At 31.5% G+C, this 18,742-nt stretch overlaps 4 protein-coding genes across 4 annotated transcripts; 2 read left to right on the top strand and 2 right to left on the bottom strand.

The window, feature by feature from the left end:
* Positions 1 to 100: 100 nt before the first annotated feature.
* Positions 101 to 3,634, top strand: PPL_01241 (uncharacterized protein; the record flags this gene model as incomplete). The annotated part of the gene is made up of 4 exons (XM_020572256.1): positions 101 to 929; positions 993 to 1,442; positions 1,522 to 1,770; positions 1,833 to 3,634. 4 exons carry the CDS (start codon positions 101 to 103, stop codon positions 3,632 to 3,634), a joined length of 3,330 nt encoding a protein of 1,109 aa, XP_020438114.1.
* A 199-nt stretch (positions 3,635 to 3,833) lies between these two features.
* Positions 3,834 to 11,643, bottom strand: PPL_01240 (VCBS protein; the record flags this gene model as incomplete). Its single annotated transcript, XM_020572255.1, has 15 exons — positions 3,834 to 3,850; positions 4,671 to 4,995; positions 5,084 to 5,247; positions 5,316 to 5,486; positions 5,555 to 6,854; positions 6,889 to 7,012; positions 7,136 to 7,418; positions 7,501 to 7,652; positions 7,723 to 9,033; positions 9,126 to 9,423; positions 9,659 to 10,153; positions 10,221 to 10,415; positions 10,492 to 10,663; positions 10,729 to 10,768; positions 11,234 to 11,643. The coding sequence occupies 15 exons, from the start codon at positions 11,641 to 11,643 to the stop codon at positions 3,834 to 3,836; spliced, it is 5,457 nt and encodes a 1,818-aa protein (XP_020438113.1).
* A 1,555-nt stretch (positions 11,644 to 13,198) lies between these two features.
* PPL_01239 (uncharacterized protein) lies at positions 13,199 to 14,064 on the bottom strand (the record flags this gene model as incomplete). Its single annotated transcript, XM_020572254.1, has 3 exons — positions 13,199 to 13,623; positions 13,699 to 13,874; positions 13,943 to 14,064. The coding sequence occupies 3 exons, from the start codon at positions 14,062 to 14,064 to the stop codon at positions 13,199 to 13,201; spliced, it is 723 nt and encodes a 240-aa protein (XP_020438112.1).
* A 74-nt stretch (positions 14,065 to 14,138) lies between these two features.
* On the top strand, positions 14,139 to 18,577 carry PPL_01238 (LTR-retrotransposon skipper; the record flags this gene model as incomplete). Its single annotated transcript, XM_020572253.1, has 8 exons — positions 14,139 to 14,181; positions 14,575 to 15,101; positions 15,243 to 15,484; positions 15,510 to 16,371; positions 16,561 to 17,639; positions 18,034 to 18,101; positions 18,185 to 18,223; positions 18,342 to 18,577. 8 exons carry the CDS (start codon positions 14,139 to 14,141, stop codon positions 18,575 to 18,577), a joined length of 3,096 nt encoding a protein of 1,031 aa, XP_020438111.1.
* Positions 18,578 to 18,742: the final 165 nt, after the last annotated feature.

Here is an 18,742-nt window from a genome sequence, read left to right as displayed (position 1 = left end):
ACTCTTCTCCGACTTCAAGAAAAATTTTCTCCTAAAAAGAAAATAAATAAAAAAAAAAAAACAAAAAAGAAATAATAATAACATCAAATAATCAATAACAATGACCGATATTAAATCTTTTTTTCCTCAGCACCAACAACAACAGCAACATCATAACCACCACCATATAACTCTCGAAAATCCAGAAGATCATCATATCTACCCACACTCCATTCCAAGATTATTCAATCCTTCTACAACTTCCTCCAACAACAACAACAATAATAACAACAATAGTAATAATAACTATGGAGGACTAGTACAAATTGAATCAACTGGAAATGGATCACTTCTCTCCCTAACACCATCATTCACAACATCCGACTTTCAAAAAAATACCAACAATTTAAATATCATCAACAATAACAACAACAACAACAACAATAGCAAAAAAGATAATTTCCTTCCAAGTAATATTGGTAATGGATATCTTTTATCAACACATCATCATCCAATCAACAACAGTAATAATACTACTAATAACTTTCCATTTTTCCCAGCAAATCCAAATATTACATTTCACCTGAGCGGAAGTGGAGGTGGTAATTCCAACGGTCCAAATCACAGTGGTCACAGTAGTTTGTTGAGATCTAGCACCGATCTAAGCAGCAGTAATAGTAGCATCGTCAATAACCTAAATAATATATACATAACACCGAGTAACAATAACAATAATAACAATAATAACAACAGTAATAATAATAATACTACGACAACTTCCACAACCACTTCAACAATTAATGGAAATTCCAATTCACCACAATCATCAACATCATCATCGAATAATAATAATAATAATAATAACAATGGCAACATCAACAACAACAATGAAATTAATATGTTCAACTATGATAATTACCTAACAATGTTGACTCTCAGTTGCATCAAATGTAATTGTACTATTAATATTGAAGTATTGAAGCTCATGGAGAGCGGAATCAATGTTTTACCAGGTCCTGATGACAAGAGCTACGAGTTCAAATGTAGTGAATGTAACAATGGATCTACATTCTTCTTTAAGCACTCGCCAAAGACTTGGAAGGAAATGATACACACTTCTCTCTTTAACTTGGAGCGTGATAAGAACTATCGTTTCTCGCACTACAGAGAGGTGATCTCCTACATCCGCAAACACCCGCAATTCCTGCTATCGGACCGCGAGAAAGAGACTGGCAAAATGAAGAATGTTATCACAGCTACATTATCATACAACCGTAAGCTATTCGTTTCGTTTGCTCGTGACTCTGGAATGTGGTCCAACTGGCGACCCGGCGACAAAGTCTACGAAGACGACAGAGGTTTACTCATCCTCTTGGAAAATACATTCGAAGCAGAGATAAAGAGTAAAGAAACCTATTATTTCAAATTGGAATGTAAAGAATGTACTAAATTGGTTTCATTCGGTATGTATTTATAAATAATAATTAAATTAATTTCAAATTAGAAAGTTATTAATATTTTTTCTTTTGTTTTTTTTTACAGAATTGTCTGAATTATGTGGTTCATCTGTTATTCCTGGTCCAGCAGATAATAGATTTGAATTTACATGTGATCTATGTTCAAACAATAAACGTCCAACACTTTCTCACCAATCCAAGTCGTGGAAAGAGGTTGCTCATACCGCACTGTACAATTTGGAGCGTGAGAAGAAATACAGATTCTCTCATCAAATTGAAATTGCAACCTATGTTAAAGAGCATCCAGAATCATTTGCATTTAATAGAGAAATTGGTAAGATTTATTAAATTATACTATTATTTTTATTGAAATTAATTTAAAATATTTTTTTATAGATAATATTAAGAATAGATTGAGCACTGTATTATCAAGATATAAGAAATCATTCACATCCATTGGAAGATACACTGGAATGTGGTCAAATTGGAGAGATGGCGACGAGAATATGAAGGAATTGGAATGTGAAGATGAGGAATCTGATGAGGAAGTCGGAGCTGCTGCAGGAAAGTCCACTGAAAAGAAGAATTCCAAAGCAATTTCCTCACCCTCTGCTTCTGGAAAGAAGAGATCAGCAGCATCCAATGGTGGTGAAGCATCGATCTCTGAATTCACTATTCAGAAATCACCTTCTTCCACCCCTCTTGTTAAACCACGTCAAATTCCATCGACTCCAACTTGCACATCATCTTCCTCCTCACCCAACAACTTTATCATGTCACCCATCATTGAATCACCATACTTTAACAGCAGTAACAACAATGGAAATACCAACAATAACAATAACAATCCAAGTTTGAATTCAATCTCAAACAATTCACCAAAGTTAAGTCCAGATAGCTCATCTACTACACCTCTACTTAATAACTCACCCAACTTTTTCTATCCATCACCTAATTTCCATCCAAACAACTCAACCTCTAATCTATCTTCCTCTAACCACCCAGTTATGTACCCATCCAATCTATTTGGTAACTCTTTAAATTCTTTGTCTTCATCGTCGTCTTCGTCATCATCTTCATCCTACAAGAAATCTGAAGGAATGGAGTGTGCCTATTGCAAAAAGACAAAGAACTCATTGTTTAAATGTTCGATGCCCTACTGTCCAAAATCATTCTGCCAGGACTGTCTCATCGAATACCACCCACAACTCCAACCCAAACCTAATCATCTCAATGAATGGTGTTGTCCAACCTGTATCACCAGCAACACTGGAAATTCAATGCAATTCCCACACACCGCTGCCTACAGTCACCAAATCCTTCCATCTCCAAACACCAACGCAACCAACGCCAACAGCCAAACCAACGCCAATAACTTTATACTTCTTCACAACACCAATACTCACCAACATCCACCTCCACCACTTAATCACTCACTCTCATTCCCAAGTACCAATTCCTTTGTAATTGCATCTTCACCAACAAACGCCAAAGGACAACAATCTTCCAACCACAACAACAACAACAGCAACAACAACAACTATAGCAACAAGTCAACTACTCCCAAACGTAGCAGCTCTGTCAATGACATGAGAGTCAACGGTAGCAATAGTAACCATGACATCAGCCTTCAAAAGTCGATACTATTCCCATTGGACCAGACTTTGTATGCATCACAAGCTCCAAAAGACAAACGATACAAAACATCGTTTGACCACCAACACAGTCACAGTCACAGTCACAGCCACAACCACCTCAATCCACTTGGAAGTAGTGGAGGTGCCCCACCCGAAGAAGAACTCATTTTCTTCAATTCTCAACGAGCCACTGGAAATTCACCAAATGGCCACATGTCAAGCGGATTTCCACCAACACCAAATCACGCTTTTCATCCAATAGACTTTAACAGTAACAACAGTAACAACAACAACAACAACCAATCAAACTTTTATAACTCATCAATTCCCTCGATTCAATTCCCAACATTGAATCACCATACATTCCCACCACCACACGCACATTCACAATCGCTTCCAGCTATTCCTCAGCTCTCTGCTGACAACCACAACTCATTCACTCACGTTCTCAATCCATTCCACAACTCACCACTATCAAAGTCGTTCTCTCCTGAAACTAAAATCACCGATCATCACAATATCTATACATTATTGGAAACAACAAAGTATATGGCTCCATAGATCCATAAAAAAACAAACAAAAAAAAAAGAAAAAAGAAAAAGAAAAAAAGAAAAAAACAGGCTCATAAAACGAATCACCAATCTCCAGAAATCAAGGATAGATCTATCAGTGGAAACATTTCTTGGATCATCACCGTAATAATTCAAATATATATACATTTTATTTAATTACTTGGGGATTGACTTAAATCCTATATTTTTAATAATTACTTGCATCTATATAAATATGTTTAAAATTCAAATTCAAATCAAATAAAAATCAAGATATATATACTATAAAATGAAACAAAATTTTGATTTATTCTTTTTTTATTGTGTATAATTATGTTTTACCTCTCGAAATAAGACGATGAATTATATTAGTAATATGATTAATTCCATGTAGTGACAGAGAAAAAAAAATGTTAAATTTTTTCAATTGAAAAGCCATAGAATTGAACTACCAAGAGATTTACGAGTATCTATAAACTTCATAGTACTATAAACCATTACTTAAATAACTCCTAATGTCTGCAGAGACTTGAGATCCACAAGATCTATAGTAACTGCAGGATAGTAAAACGACTAAGTACTATTCTATAGCTCTTCTATTGGAAATTTACCTGAATCAATAACTTTCTGTTGTGTAATTACAACAATAAGACAAAGATTATTGATTTTGATCTAGTTATTGGCTTACTAGAATATCCATGGTACACTTCAGTCATAATTATTTCTTTGTAATTAGAGTGAGTTTGAAAAAAGGAGGGTTCAGGAGTTCTTAATTTAACTTATACAAAATGAAATCCAATTGTAAGTTTCAATTAAATAGAACAATTTGTCAACAGTTCTCTTAAATAAAAATTTTTTTAAGACAGATATATATAAGATTGGAACAGCATCAACATCTACACAACACAAGAACCTCTTAATAATACTCAAATGAATGTGTTCTGTTGATAGAAAAAATTAGTGATTTGCTATTTTTGCAAAAAAAAAAAAAAAAAAAAAAACTTAAACTTACCTGATGAAAGCTATTCATCAGCCACCAAATTACTATCGTCGCATTCCTCAGCCGTAGTTAATTCACCTCGTTTTTTCATGAGTAGAGTGAATCTTCGTCCATTTTTGTTCAATGGACGTTCGAACTGACGCATACCTGCCAACAGAATGTTGTTAGCACCATTTACGTCACGATTGATATAGACCGGTTGGTCATTCACCTGGTACATCTTACGAGTGTAACGCAGTTTAGATTCGGATTGTCGACTATGCGGATCCCAGGATGGATCTTTAATATATGCTTCCACCTTGGACTTTTCATAGTGTGATCTATTCTTTAAATATATCTCTTCGTTCTCTATTAGTTTTGGTGAAAACATCTATAATAAAATTATTAAAAAAAAAAAAAGATTCATCATTAGTTTTTAAGCAAAAAAAAAAATAATATTTTAATAAACAATGACATACCTGAGAAGTATTATATTCATCTACTACGAATTGATCCACCATCACACCGGTTACAGTAAAAATATATTGTTTGAGAGCTTGCATGTCTCTGGCGACGTAGGGTGCATGTTTTACACCTTTCATCCCTGAGACATATCCTTGGTGGCCAGGACCATTTCCAAAGACTAAATAAATAAAAAAGTATTAGTTTTGTTTAACAAAATATAAAAATAATTTAAAAATTGATACTTACAAAATAACAATCTCAAGGCATATTGTTTAGCAACTGATTTGCTATAAAATATTGGTTTAGTTGTTTTACAATGCTTGCACTTGGCCAAACATACTCGACCTCGGTCTTGAAACATTTTGTCTCGACGATAGTTATTTAAAATATTACAATTGCTGCATTTCCACTTGCATCCTATTAAAATAAAAAAAGTAATTCATTAGTTTTTAACATTTCATGTTTAAAAATAATTTACTACTTACTTCTATTCGGAATTGGTGAGTTGTTATCGTCATCGTCGTCCGAATCGTCATCGTCTTCGTCTTCGTCATTGTCTTCGTCATCGTCATCGTCATCGTCATCGTCATCGTCATCGTCATCGTCATCGTCATCGTCATTGTCGTTGTCGTCTTCGTCATTGTCGTCATTGTCGTCATCGTCACTGTCGTTGTCGTCATCGTTGTCGTCATCGTCATTGTTATCGTCATCGTCATCGTCGTCTTCCTCTTCTCTTCTCTTTCTCTTTCTTTCTTTCTTTCTCTTTCTCTTCTCTTTCCTTCTCTTCTTGATCCTCTCTTCCAATTCCTTCTTTTTCTTATCGTCTCTCTCTGCCTTTTTTCGATCTAGGCATTCTCTACATCTTAAAGTTTCTTTTCCTCGTCCATTAGAAAAGTTGGGTACCTTTGCTTTGCACTTATGGTGATCTTTATCAATACATATCTTAGTTGGAGTTGTAGTAGCTGTTGTTGTTGTTGTTGTTGTTGTTGTTGTTGTTGTTGTTGTTGTTGTTGTTGTTGTTGTTGTTGTTGTTGTTGTTGTTGTTGTATTGTCTGTTGTTGTACTGTCTGTTGTTGTATTGTCTGTCGTTGTATTGTCTGTTGCTGTTGCTGTTGTAGTTGGTGGTGATGGAAATAATTTGATTGATTTCCGTGCCAAGATGGTTCCGATAATCTTCTCCCATCCTTTACGATTCTTAAAAGTATGAAACCATTTGATTAGATCCTTCAATAGTGATTCCATCACTGTATTACCACTGTTGCTTCTGTATTCAATTATTGGAAAAAGTTGTTTAACTAATTTGCTATATCTCTTTTTCCAATTGTCTGTACCAATAGCCTCTAGTTCTTTAATATACTGTTCTATTATAATTAATTCTGATTGGTCTATATTGATTTTACTATTATTTCTATGTCTATGTGGCAGCTGATTTGGTGTACTAGCTAGATTTAAACCTATTTCTTTTATTATGATTGACAATGCATGTTGATAGTTGTGATAATTAATGTCATGTTGTTTATAAATATTATTTGATTTTCCTCTTAATTTAGTTGTTTGTATATTATTATTATTGTTATTGTTATTGTTGTTATTATCATTATCATCGTTATCATCGTCGTCGTCGTCGTCATCAATGTCATCATCATCGTCATCAATACTGAGAATACTAAATCTATTACTACTACTATTATTATTTGGTGTTGACGTCTCTTCACCAATTCTTCTATCAACTTCTCTAATGGCATGGGTAAAGATTTTGGCAGCTCTCCAATTTTTCGATCTCTTCTTGCCTTGCAAAGAGCGAAGATTCAATATTTGCAATTCTTGAACACCTCTTTTGGTTTCTGTACTCTAAAAACGTTTCATATTGATCTGTGTATCTGAAAGCGATAAGATTATCATATGGAGCTAGTGTTAGAATATGATTGGTTTGGGAATTATAGCTATAATTATTATTTTTTTTTTAAAAAAAAATATTAGTTTTTGTTTTTTTTTTTTTTTTTAATAATTATAATCCTAAACTATTGAATACTTTACACTTTAAAGATGGAGATTTCGTTTCATACTCTATAAAATCTTTACCCAAAACTTGCTTTCTTTTATACTCATAAAAAGAAGAACGAATCTGGTACTTGTGACTACCACTATTTAGAACCATGACAGAATCCAGTAGGTCTTTACAGTGTTTGACAGGCTCATCGTTTTCATCTTTATCGTTAAACTCAAAATCCAAAGGGCGATTGAGGTACAGATTCTTGAATGGTGATGGATCGATACCCATTGGACATTTCAATGATATGTCGCAGTTTAATTTGTTCTTTTTACCTTTAGCAGCAGATTCCGTTGGAACTGTTTATGTATGAAAAAATAAATAATTTCAATTAGTAAACTATTGATTCAATTGTTTATATATATTTAAATTATATATTACCTTTAAAAGAAACATAAAGTGTAAGACTATCCGTCATATAATGGTTCAGATAAATAGATTTCTTACCAAAAATCTTTTTTATCTTTTTCTCTATATCGGGTTCATATTGATGGATCTCATCTGGCTTGTAAAGTAAATTAGCTGGTTCCAAACTATTGAAAAAAAAAAAAATAAATTAGAAATTAATATTTAAATAATGAATAAATAAATAATTATTCTTACCCTTTAAAAATTGGTAACAAGGAATAGTTGTAAGAATTACATTGATCTTCCAATTTCTTTCGAAATGGTTTCTCAATGTAACTCCTCTTGCATTCTTGTTCAGAGTTGGTCGGTGGTTCCTTTTCCATCCACTGTTTGTCTCTTTGGAGAAATAGATTTCTCATTCTTTTGTTGGTCGATGCTGGTGTTGTTGTTGTTGTTGTTGTTGTTGTTGTTGTTGTTGTTGCTGATGCTGCTGATGCTGATGATACCTCTGCAGTTCTTGTTGTTGTTGTTGTTGTTTCTACAATTGGTGATGGATATTCCAATGGTTCTTGAATTCCTAATTCAACAAATGTATGAACTAAAAACTGACTCATTCTATAAGGATGTTCGATAAAGTAAACTTTCTTTACCTTTCCACCAATAAAGATGAGCACTTTGAAGAACCCGAGTGTTTGAAATACGAGATGCACTGGAATGTTAAATTTCTTAACTATGTTACCAAAGATTATTTGGTCTCTCTTTCCAGTCAAAATTATTTTGCTTGGTCCAGTCTCCAAGAGCCAGATCAAGTGATTCTCTAGAATAGGATCCAAAACAAAAGAAATACAATTGATTGAACTTAATACGATTGGACACAACTCTGTCCAAACTAATGTGAATCGAGTTTTAGTCCGCCATGCCAGTGCCGATAGATTCAAAGCAGCGTTGCTGTAGTTCTTTAGAATATACCATGACGGATATAGAGTTGCGGAGCTATCTGTGTTATCTATCGGTTCAAGATCCATGTCATCTACAGAAGAGAGATCGGAATCATTCAAAGAGGAGAGATCGGAATCATCCGTAGAGAAGATTTCGGAATCAACAGTTGGTAAAGTTGAACGAGGTGTGGGATACAATTGATGATTGATTTTGATTGACGGTGGATTAAATTGCATTGAATCTAAATGATTACCAACCATTGTATACTCTACATTATCTTTGTCTTGCTTGATCAGTTCATTAATGAAATTTTGATTGAAACTTTCTTCCTCCATTCTCTCCCAACATTCTCGCCAATCGTACGAATAATCGCCAGTCAATACTTGATCATCATTCATTGAATCTTCCTCCTCATCGTCATCTTCTTTCTCGATCCGGTCATTAATGAAATTTTGATTGAAACATTCTTCCTCCATTCTCTCCCAACATTCTCGCCAATCGTACGAATAATCGCCAGTCAATATGGATGTTTCTGCATTACCAAAGTCATACTCTTGCTTGTATTGATCCATCGGTGATTCGAGGTAGCTAGTATATACGACTCCATCTTGATTTCTAACCTCGCGCCTTGATTTCATCTGTGCAACCAGCTCTCTTTGTCTCACATTTAAAAGGAGTGTTTCCTTAACGGTTGTTGGTGGTTTAAGCTGATGAACAACCTTGGTGGAACAACCTTGGGTGGAATAGTAGAACTTGATGACTCTTGAGTAGGTTTCCATTGACGGTCGACCGATGACAAAGGATTATGTGTGACGATCAATACATCGTTTCCAGTTGGGTTCACGGGATTACCATTCGTTGGATCTATAAACCAATAGTGATTATCGATGAATTTGCTAGTTATTAATTGAATGATTTGATGAATAAATAGATTGGTGATGTTGGTAAAATGATCATAAAACAATGGTATATATGCTGTGGTGAAGGATTCCAAATGCTTTATTAGCTCTTGAACTGCTAATATTATAAACTGTATTGCATCGCATTTGAACTCCACAAGTTGTTTGAAAAGAAACAATAAATCATTGGTTAGATCTTTATATATAGATGACTTTTTAATTATATTCTTTATTGCATTATTTAATCTAGATAGAAGTGATGGTACAACTTTTGTTTTGTTTTATTAAAAAAAAATATTAGTTTTAAATTTAAAAAAAAAATTTGGTTAAAAAAAATATTAGTAAATATTTACATTCATTATCTATAGGAAGGGGAATTGTACTACCAGCATCGGTATCTTGAGGAATGGGTAGAGTATCCATTACAGAATCATCAGCTACAAACTCAGTACCACCAGTATCGGTATCTTGGGAAATGGGCAGAGTATCCATTACAGAATCATCAGCTACAGACACAGTACCACCAGCATCGGTATCTTGGGAAATGGGCAGAGTACCCATTTCAGAATCAGTGCCATCCGAAACACTACCATCAGAATGATCTTTGTTGACCCCTGCCCAACCTGATAAAAAATTAGAATTCATGAGAGTTGGATCCTTTAATAGAAAGTATTCGAGTGGTGTTTGGTTTGATTCCAACATTTGACTAATCTTGAAAAATGAATCCACGCCATAAAACCCATTATTATACATTTTAGGAAATGTCTGATAGATATTAAAATCAACTAGTCTCTGTAAAATTCCTATATGATCTATTTGACCTTCAAGTCGATGCAAGTTTTTTAATTCTAAAAAAAAAATTTGTTAATAACTTGGAATATATATATAGAAATTAATTAAAAAATAAATAAATACCAGAATCAATCTCCAACAAAAATCTATACATAAAATATGGTTCAGTTAAATCATTCATTTTGCTATTGGTGGTCCTTTTTACTATGTCCAAACAACATCTATATAGGAAATCGATTCTGCACTCATAATGTTTCGATGTTATTTTCAAATCTGATAGTTGTCCAAAATCGTATTCACGAAAGTATTGAATCGAAGCTAATATTTATATATTTAAAAATTAATATAAACATTTTTATTAAAAAATGAAATAAAGAATATTTGATTTACTTACTAAAATCCCAATCAAGATCATTTAATGCAACCACTAATTCTGAATCAATGTCTAAACAAATACGTTTTAAAATATCGTGGTCTATACCTAGTTGGATTGAAATTGAAAGTTTTCGATGCTTGTTGTACAACTTTACAATTTGACGATATTGTTTAACACTAAAAAAACCAATCTACAAAATTTTTAAAATGTTAACTATAGATCAAACAAACTATTTAGAAAATAATGAAATCTTACTAAGCGCTTTTCGATAAGAAATGAGAAAATTTCATAGTTGCTAATATTATTAATATTATTATTTATTAATATTTGTTTGAATATAATATTAAGAGCTTTCATGATATTTTTTAAAAGTAGTTGAATGTGAGTATTAAAATGGTTCATTGTTGAAGTTGCTATCTCGCTCACTATTTGGTTGAGTGTTGATGTAAAGAAGTTGGGTTGTCTTTGTAATTCATTTTTTATATTATCATTTGAATTAATAAACTTTTCAATTTCTTCTTTAAATAATTTCCTAGTTTGTTTTACAAAAATAAAAGTAAATATGATTTGTTTTTAAGTTTATTATAAAAATATATAATAGCATATTCAATTATAGTATATATAGAATATATCTAAATATGATTAACAACAAAAAACAACTATAAACTTTAAAATAAAATTATATTTAAAATATCATTGTAATTTATTTATTTATTTTAAAGGTATAAAAAAAACGATTTATAAATTAAAGTCTACTTACTGTGATTTTTTCCTATTCAATTCATGTTGAAGTACAAAATAATAGGATTTCTCATATTTGCTACTATTATCTAATGTGAATTTTAATTTATCTATTGGTTTTTCTTTTTTTCTTAAAAAACGATTTAAACAATAAAATATAGTAGAATAATCTAATATTAAATATTTTTTAGGAGAATAATTATCTTTTAAATATATAGAATCTTTAGGACTACTATCAATATAAAACTTAAAATCATCTATTGAATCTCTGCCAATGAGATGATTAAACATAATTAAAAAACGAGATAGAAATAACATAAAAAGTGATTGTAAATCACGAGCTATTATACTGTTTGATTGTAAAGTCTTAATCAGCTCTTGATTTGATATGACTTTATTTTTATTTATAAATTCTGTTGTGAATGACATTTTATAAATTATATAAATAATAAAAATAAAAAGTAGTATTTAATGAAAAATATAAAAAAATCTAGAAAGTAATATAAAGATTTTATAATAAAACAAAATTAAATCTATAGAAAAGAGTGACTATGAACTATAAATATAAATTTAAAAAAACAATAGTTCTAAAAAAAAAAAATATTTGAATAAAAAGTTTATAATAATAAGTTGAGAGAATTATGTTTGATAAAGAATGAATAAATAAAAGATAGTGAATTTGTGATGGTTGTATAAGATTTTTTAATATTAAAAACAAAAAATAATAATAATTAATAAATAGTTTTTCTATTTTTGATTGACAAGAAACTTTCTAATGTTATTTTTTTCAATACCACTAAATTAGAAAAGATGATTGTTTTTTGATAATTTAGAGATGAGTTAGTGATTATAAAAACTAGTTGTGAGCAATGAAATTTGATTTTTTGTAAAAGATATACATTTTTATTTTTTTAGTTATTCATATTCTTTTATTGAAAATGACAATACAAATACATGCTATTCATTACCAAATAATTGATCACCTAATAGGTAAACGATTGAATTGGGCAGAAAAACAGTTTAGAATAACTGTTGTAAATGATAGATTTAAAAAGTTGTATTCAGAAAAGATCGGTATTGTAGATTATTCGTTGGTGTGTAGAGAGTGGTTCAAGTATATCAGTAGAACACTATGTAGATCATATCTAGTAGATATAGAGAAAACTAAATCCTCAAAGCGAGAAGATGTACTTTTTACAATTGATCAGCTCATACCAAATCTATCGAGCACCACATCGCTCTATCAGTATGATAACATCACACTTTTTTATATCTAAATAAATGATTGTTTAACTTTTATCATTTTTTTAAAATAATAAAATACAATATCTTATTGGAGCAAGTTTGTTAATAACTTAGTTTTTTTTTTATTTTCTATATTAGATTTTTATTTTTATCAAAACAGTCAAAATGTGTGTGATCCATATTGTATTTTTTTTATTATTTTTTTTTACTTTGATAAGGAACATTTTTTATTAAATGTATGTAACGTTTTATTTTAGATTCCAAATTTTTTTGATTTTTGATTTTGGTCTAGACATACCAGCTGTGTATTTTTCATAATTTCTCTGCAGAAACCCCTTTTTTCTTCCACAATAACTATTCTTTATTAAAATGACGCTTTGCAACTCCAACATTACACAGTAAAAGCAGGAAACTATGTTTGAGAAACTTCGAGAGGCAATCGAGGCCAACTCTAATATGAGCAAGCCAACAACCTTTTCTTCTATACCGTGGCAAGGAAAGCTATGATTTGTTTGTGACAAATGAACAAGGTGCAATCGACATTTGGAGTCTCTTAAGAGACTACAGTTCAAATGTAGAGGTTGGCGATGTCAAGTTCAAACTTGAACCTCCAGGTAGTAAAGATACCGATAATAAAAATTTTGTAAAATGATATTTTTATTTAACTTTAATTAGTTAAATAATAATATAAATGAATATTAATAAATAAATTAATAAAGTGATAATTATTTAATGTTATTTATTCTTGTTGTTGTGGAGGTTGAGCGGTGGCCGAAGAAAGACTTCCAGAGGTTGAGATACGACCGGTGCTGGTACCAATGCTACCGGTAGTTGAGACCGCTTGATTGGTGATACTACCGGTGGTGGTGATGATGTTCTTATCGGTGGTACTTCCTCCAGTGGTAGTGACTTGAGATCCAGTGGTTTGTGAACCGGTGGTCGATGTGGTGGTGGTGGTAGTGGTGGTAATTGGAACTGGTGTTCCACATGCCAATGGACTGTCAAGTGTGATGACATATTTACAGGTAGAAGTTTCAACAGCAGAAACAACTCTGGTCGATCCAGTAGAACATACCATTTCGATGGTTGTCGATCTGGAAATGGTACCTGACTTACAGGAAGTTCCACCAGTGTATAGAAGAGAACCACCAGCGGCTCCATTTGCTAATATTTTATAAAACATTTAAAAAGAGTTAATAATTAATTTGACGAGATAAGAATAATCTAAACTAAACTTACCCAATGGACGAACATATTGGTTTGCTATACCACAGTTGGAAAGCATTTGGCTTTCATATCCAGTTTGACAGGCACCACTGTTAGGATTGACCGCAGTACATCTTTGATTGATTCCACAAATGTTGAAATAGTAGATGTTCTTACCTGAATCTGTGAAGGTGAATGTTTGATTTTTTCTTGAGAATAAAAAAAGTGAAATATGAATATTATTGTATTTGAGTAATTAAATAGATAGATAACATACAATACATTGAAATTATAGATTTGAGTGCTAGTTGTCAAAAAACAATTATCGTCAGCAATAGTGACTTGGATCACAGCATATAAAGTGACCAATAATGATAAAATTAATTTAGTATTATACATTTTTTTTAAAAATATTTGTACAAATTTAGTTGTTTTATATCTATTTAAATACAGCTCTTTTGATTAATTTGGTGATGAAGAGATTTTGTCTTTTCATCAACCATCTATCGCATATCAGTAAGAACTGTACATCAGCGGGGGAGACGGTGAAAAGTTCGAAATGAATCGAGAATAAGGAGAGTTGCGTGGGGTTGTCGGAGGTGAAGGAAGTGGTGGAAGGTGAAAAAGAAAAAGAAAAGATAGAAGAAGAAATTTTAATGTTAGAAATAAATAATAATCATTTAATAATAGAATTAGAAATAAATAAAATAAAAAGAAAAATAATAATTGATACAGGCGCAACAAAATCACTCTTAAATAATAAATATATAAATAAAATAGATAAAATAAAAAATATAAAAAATAAAATAATAAAAATTCCATTAGAAGATAAAAATAAAATAATAAATAAAGCCGTATCAGCAGAAATAATAAATAAAAAAACATATAATGTAGAATTAAACATAATAGATATAGAAGAAGATATCGAGATCATTTTCGGATCAGATATACTTCAAGAGTTAGAGATGAAGATAGAAATAAGAAATAAGAAGTGGTATTTAGAGTTCAATGGAGTAGAGATAGTAGTAGTAAATCAGAAAGTAGATAAAGAAATAGTAGTAGATAGTAAAGTAAATAATAATAATGAGAAAGAGATATTAGAGGAAGTAAGAGAGTTAATAGTTAAAGAAGATTTAGAGGGATTGGAGAAGAGGATGGTGGAAATCTTTAGTGATGTTATAGTAGAGAAACCGCCAAACTTCAAAATCATGGAAAGAGATAATGATATCATTCATAAGATTGTGTTGAAGAAAGATGCTGTGGTGAAGAAACAACATCAGTTCAGACGATCTTACAAGGAAGAGATGGATATACAGATGAAAGTAGACGAGTTAGAAGAGTTAGGAATAGTAGAGAAAGTACCAGAAGAGTTTTTAGATCAAGTAGTAGAATCACCAATATTTGCAGTTTATAAGAATAATGTGTTTGATAGATTAGTAAATCATTTTAAGAAGTTAAATGATGCGACAGTAGAATTAGAGTACAAGATTCCAGTTGTGGATGAAGTAATCAATAGTTTGAGAGGATGTAAATATTTTAGCATCGGAGACGTCGTAAAAGGTTACTTTCATGTTAAGATGGATTTGGAGTCAAGGAAATATACAGCATTCAGGACCCGTAAAGGCATTTACTGGTATTTACGTATGGCTATGGGTTTGAATGGAGCACCAGCAAGATTCGCAGAGTTTATCGAAGAGAATTTTAGTGACATAGTAAAAAATTATTTCGATGATCTCATTAGTGGCGATGTGACGTTAGAAGAGAATGTAGTTAGAGTAATCAGAATGTTGATTAGATGTAGAGAGACAAATATATTTAAGTAGAAAGAAGTTAAAGTTATTTAGATTAGAGATAGAAATATTAGGTAGAACAATAAGAGAGAATATCATTAATAGTAGTAGTAAGAAGACAGAGATACTGGATAGAATGGAGTATCCAACAACACCAAAACAAGTACAGCGAACTTTGGGATTTTTTAATTATTATCGAAAGTTTGTTGACAAGTTTGTTGAAAAGACCAAACACTTAGAAGAACTTAGAGTTTTCAAGACAGATTTCGAAATAAATGACGAAGCAAAGAGAGAATTCGATTTATTGCGAAAAGAGTTGAAAAATACAGTAGATCTAATGTTGCCGGATCCAACAAAGGAGTACTTTGTTTATACAGATGCAAGCGATATCGGTATAAGCGTGGTGATCTGTCAGAAAGATGAGAAAGGAGTGTTGAAACCAGTGTTGTTCAGTGGAAGAAGGCTGAAACCAGGAGAGCAGATCAAGTCGATTGGCGCACGTGAACTGTTGGCAATCAAATACTTTTTGAAGAAACATTCAGATATTTTGTTAGGACCAAAGTTAAATATATACACAGATCATTTCAATCTCTTGTATTTGAAAGATCAAGCAATCTTGACGAAGGATCAGCTCAAGGCATTGGAAGTGTTGTCGCAATTCAACTATGAAATCAATCACATTGAAGGAAAGAACAACGTGGGAGCAGATGTGCTGTCTAGACTTCAGTGTTACCAGATACCATTGGATTTCAGTTACTTGGACGAGATTAAGAACAGTTATAAGTCAAGTAAGGATGTCGAATTGGTAAAGTTACGTCACAAGGAATCATGGAGAGAAAGTAATGGATTAATTTTTATCTTGGATAAGAATTTCAATGAAAGATTACTTTTGGTAGATGAAAAGCATATTAAAGAAGTAATAACGGAAGCTCATGGAAGTACTTACTGTGGTCATGGAGATACTTTAAGAACGTGGGTTAGGTTGAAGTCGAATTACTATGCTCGCAATCTATATGACAAGGTGAAGGATTACTGTGAACATTGCGTGGAATGTCAACAGAATCGAGTGGAATTGAAAAGGAAGGTTAACATACAACCTTTGGAGATAGCAGAAGGAGTTGGTGTGGATATTTCGATGGATTTCATGGAATTACCAAAGAGCGTTAATGGTTATGATTATGTTTTGGTAGTGGTGGATCGATTTTCGAAATATACAACTATCATTCCAACTACGAAGGAAATCACAGCATTGGGTACAGCAAAGTTAATTCATCAACATGTGTTCTCATTGTTTGGATTGCCGTTATCAATTGTAAGCGATCGTGATACTCGCTTTACAAGTGAACTGTGGTTAGAACTCTTTAAGAAAGTAGGATCAAAACTAAGAATGTCCGTACCTAGACATCCGCAATCAGATGGCCAGAGCGAGCGCACTAATAGGAGAATCAGATCTATGCTCAGGAAGCTATCGTTGGAGTTCAAAGACAAGTGGGATGAAGAAATTAAGAATATTCAATTCGCGATCAATTCAACCTATAATTCAACAATCAAACTATCACCTTTCGAAGTAGTGCTGGGATACATTCCTGTATCGCCAATTAACATGTTTAGAAACAATAATACATCGAATAGAGAATGGATCAGAGAGATGGTCAAAGACAGTTTGTTGGATAAACAATTAGATATGTTGGAAGCAGATGGAACCATCAAGAACAAACCGACTTATCAGATTGGAGATTGGATGTTTGTCAAAGATGAATTTATCAATTTAGAAGTTGATTGGAACACAAACACAGGATCAATTAATAATAAGAATCGTGGACCGTTCAAGATCACCAAGATATTCAATAATGGTATCAACGTAGAACTAGAATTGGATTACACAACAAAGCGACACAAAGTTTTCAATATTAATCAATTAGTACAGTTCAAGTTAAACAAAGACAATGAATCATTAGTTAAAGGTATTGAACCAGATATCATTGACAATGAAGAAGAGTTTGAAATAGAACAAATCATTGGAGATCGAATGTACAGAAAGAAGAAGCAGTATCAAATCAAATGGCTTGGCTATCCTTTAGACAAAGCTACATGGCAATACTCAAAGAACATGGATCATGCTAAAGATCTTATTAAAGAATATGAAAACAACAAGAAACAACAAATCCAATCAAAGAAGAAGAAGTAAATCTTTAAGTAGAGCAGAGTGTTAAATAGTAACACTTTAATATATATAAAATAATCAATTTAAATCAATTAAAATATGTATTTATCAACTAAACAAACAAAATAAAGAACATTGTTATATTTTATCATCATTAGCATTACTTATAGTATTAAATTAGTTATTCTTTAGTTATTATATATATATAGGAACGTTTTTATTGTTAATCAGAAAAGAAAATATTTAATTTTGTTCAAAAAAAAAAAAACATAAAAAACTTTTTAAAAAATTAAAATGAAAAAACGAAATCTAATCAGATTATTTTAATTTCATTAATTGTAACAAATATATATATAAACACTATCGCTATAGAATGAATAGTTTGATGATCAGAAGATCACTTCTTTTGAGAAGTTCATGTATCACCAGAGCCGGTGAAAAGTTTAGAATCGATAATAATAGAATGAGAAGTGGAAATGAAGGTATGATTATGACTTCAGTCATTTTTACTTGACAGATCGACAAACAGTTTACTTATCATTTTTGACATTAATCTATATTACAGATGGTCCATTACATGATTTACCAGATTTTCATTATGCAGGTATGAATGATTCTTATATATAAGAATAAACAACAAAGAACATCAATCAGTCGTTATTGTTGAATATTTAGGTTAGAATGAATTAACTAATATAATATAATATATAATCAATCATTAGATGGTAGACCAGCACCAGTAACACCAAAACAAATGAAATGGCAAACAGTTAGAGCAAACAGAGAGAATATTATCAACGAATTGAAGAAAGAAGTCATCGCAGAACAAAGTATGGTAACAATGCAAATCGATGCATTCAAAGAAAAGATTGATCAAAAGATTGCCGAGAAGAAACAAAAGAAGGTTCAAATGGAGAAATTATTTAAAGAAAAGAATGAAAATACACCAAAACAATAAACAATACAAACAAAAACAACCTTATATATATGATAATTATAGAATACGAAACAAAAAACAACAAGCATTACATTTGAACATTAAATATGATGAATTCATTGAAATGAAAAACAGATTTGAATCAACACGATTATAAATCAATCAACCAACCTTCATATATTAATT

The sequence above is a fragment of the Heterostelium album genome (assembly GCF_000004825.1).
Source record: "Heterostelium album PN500 unplaced genomic scaffold PPL_contig1, whole genome shotgun sequence".
NCBI lineage: Eukaryota > Evosea > Eumycetozoa > Acytosteliales > Acytosteliaceae > Heterostelium > Heterostelium album.
This window is presented reverse-complemented; position numbering and strand designations above follow the sequence as displayed.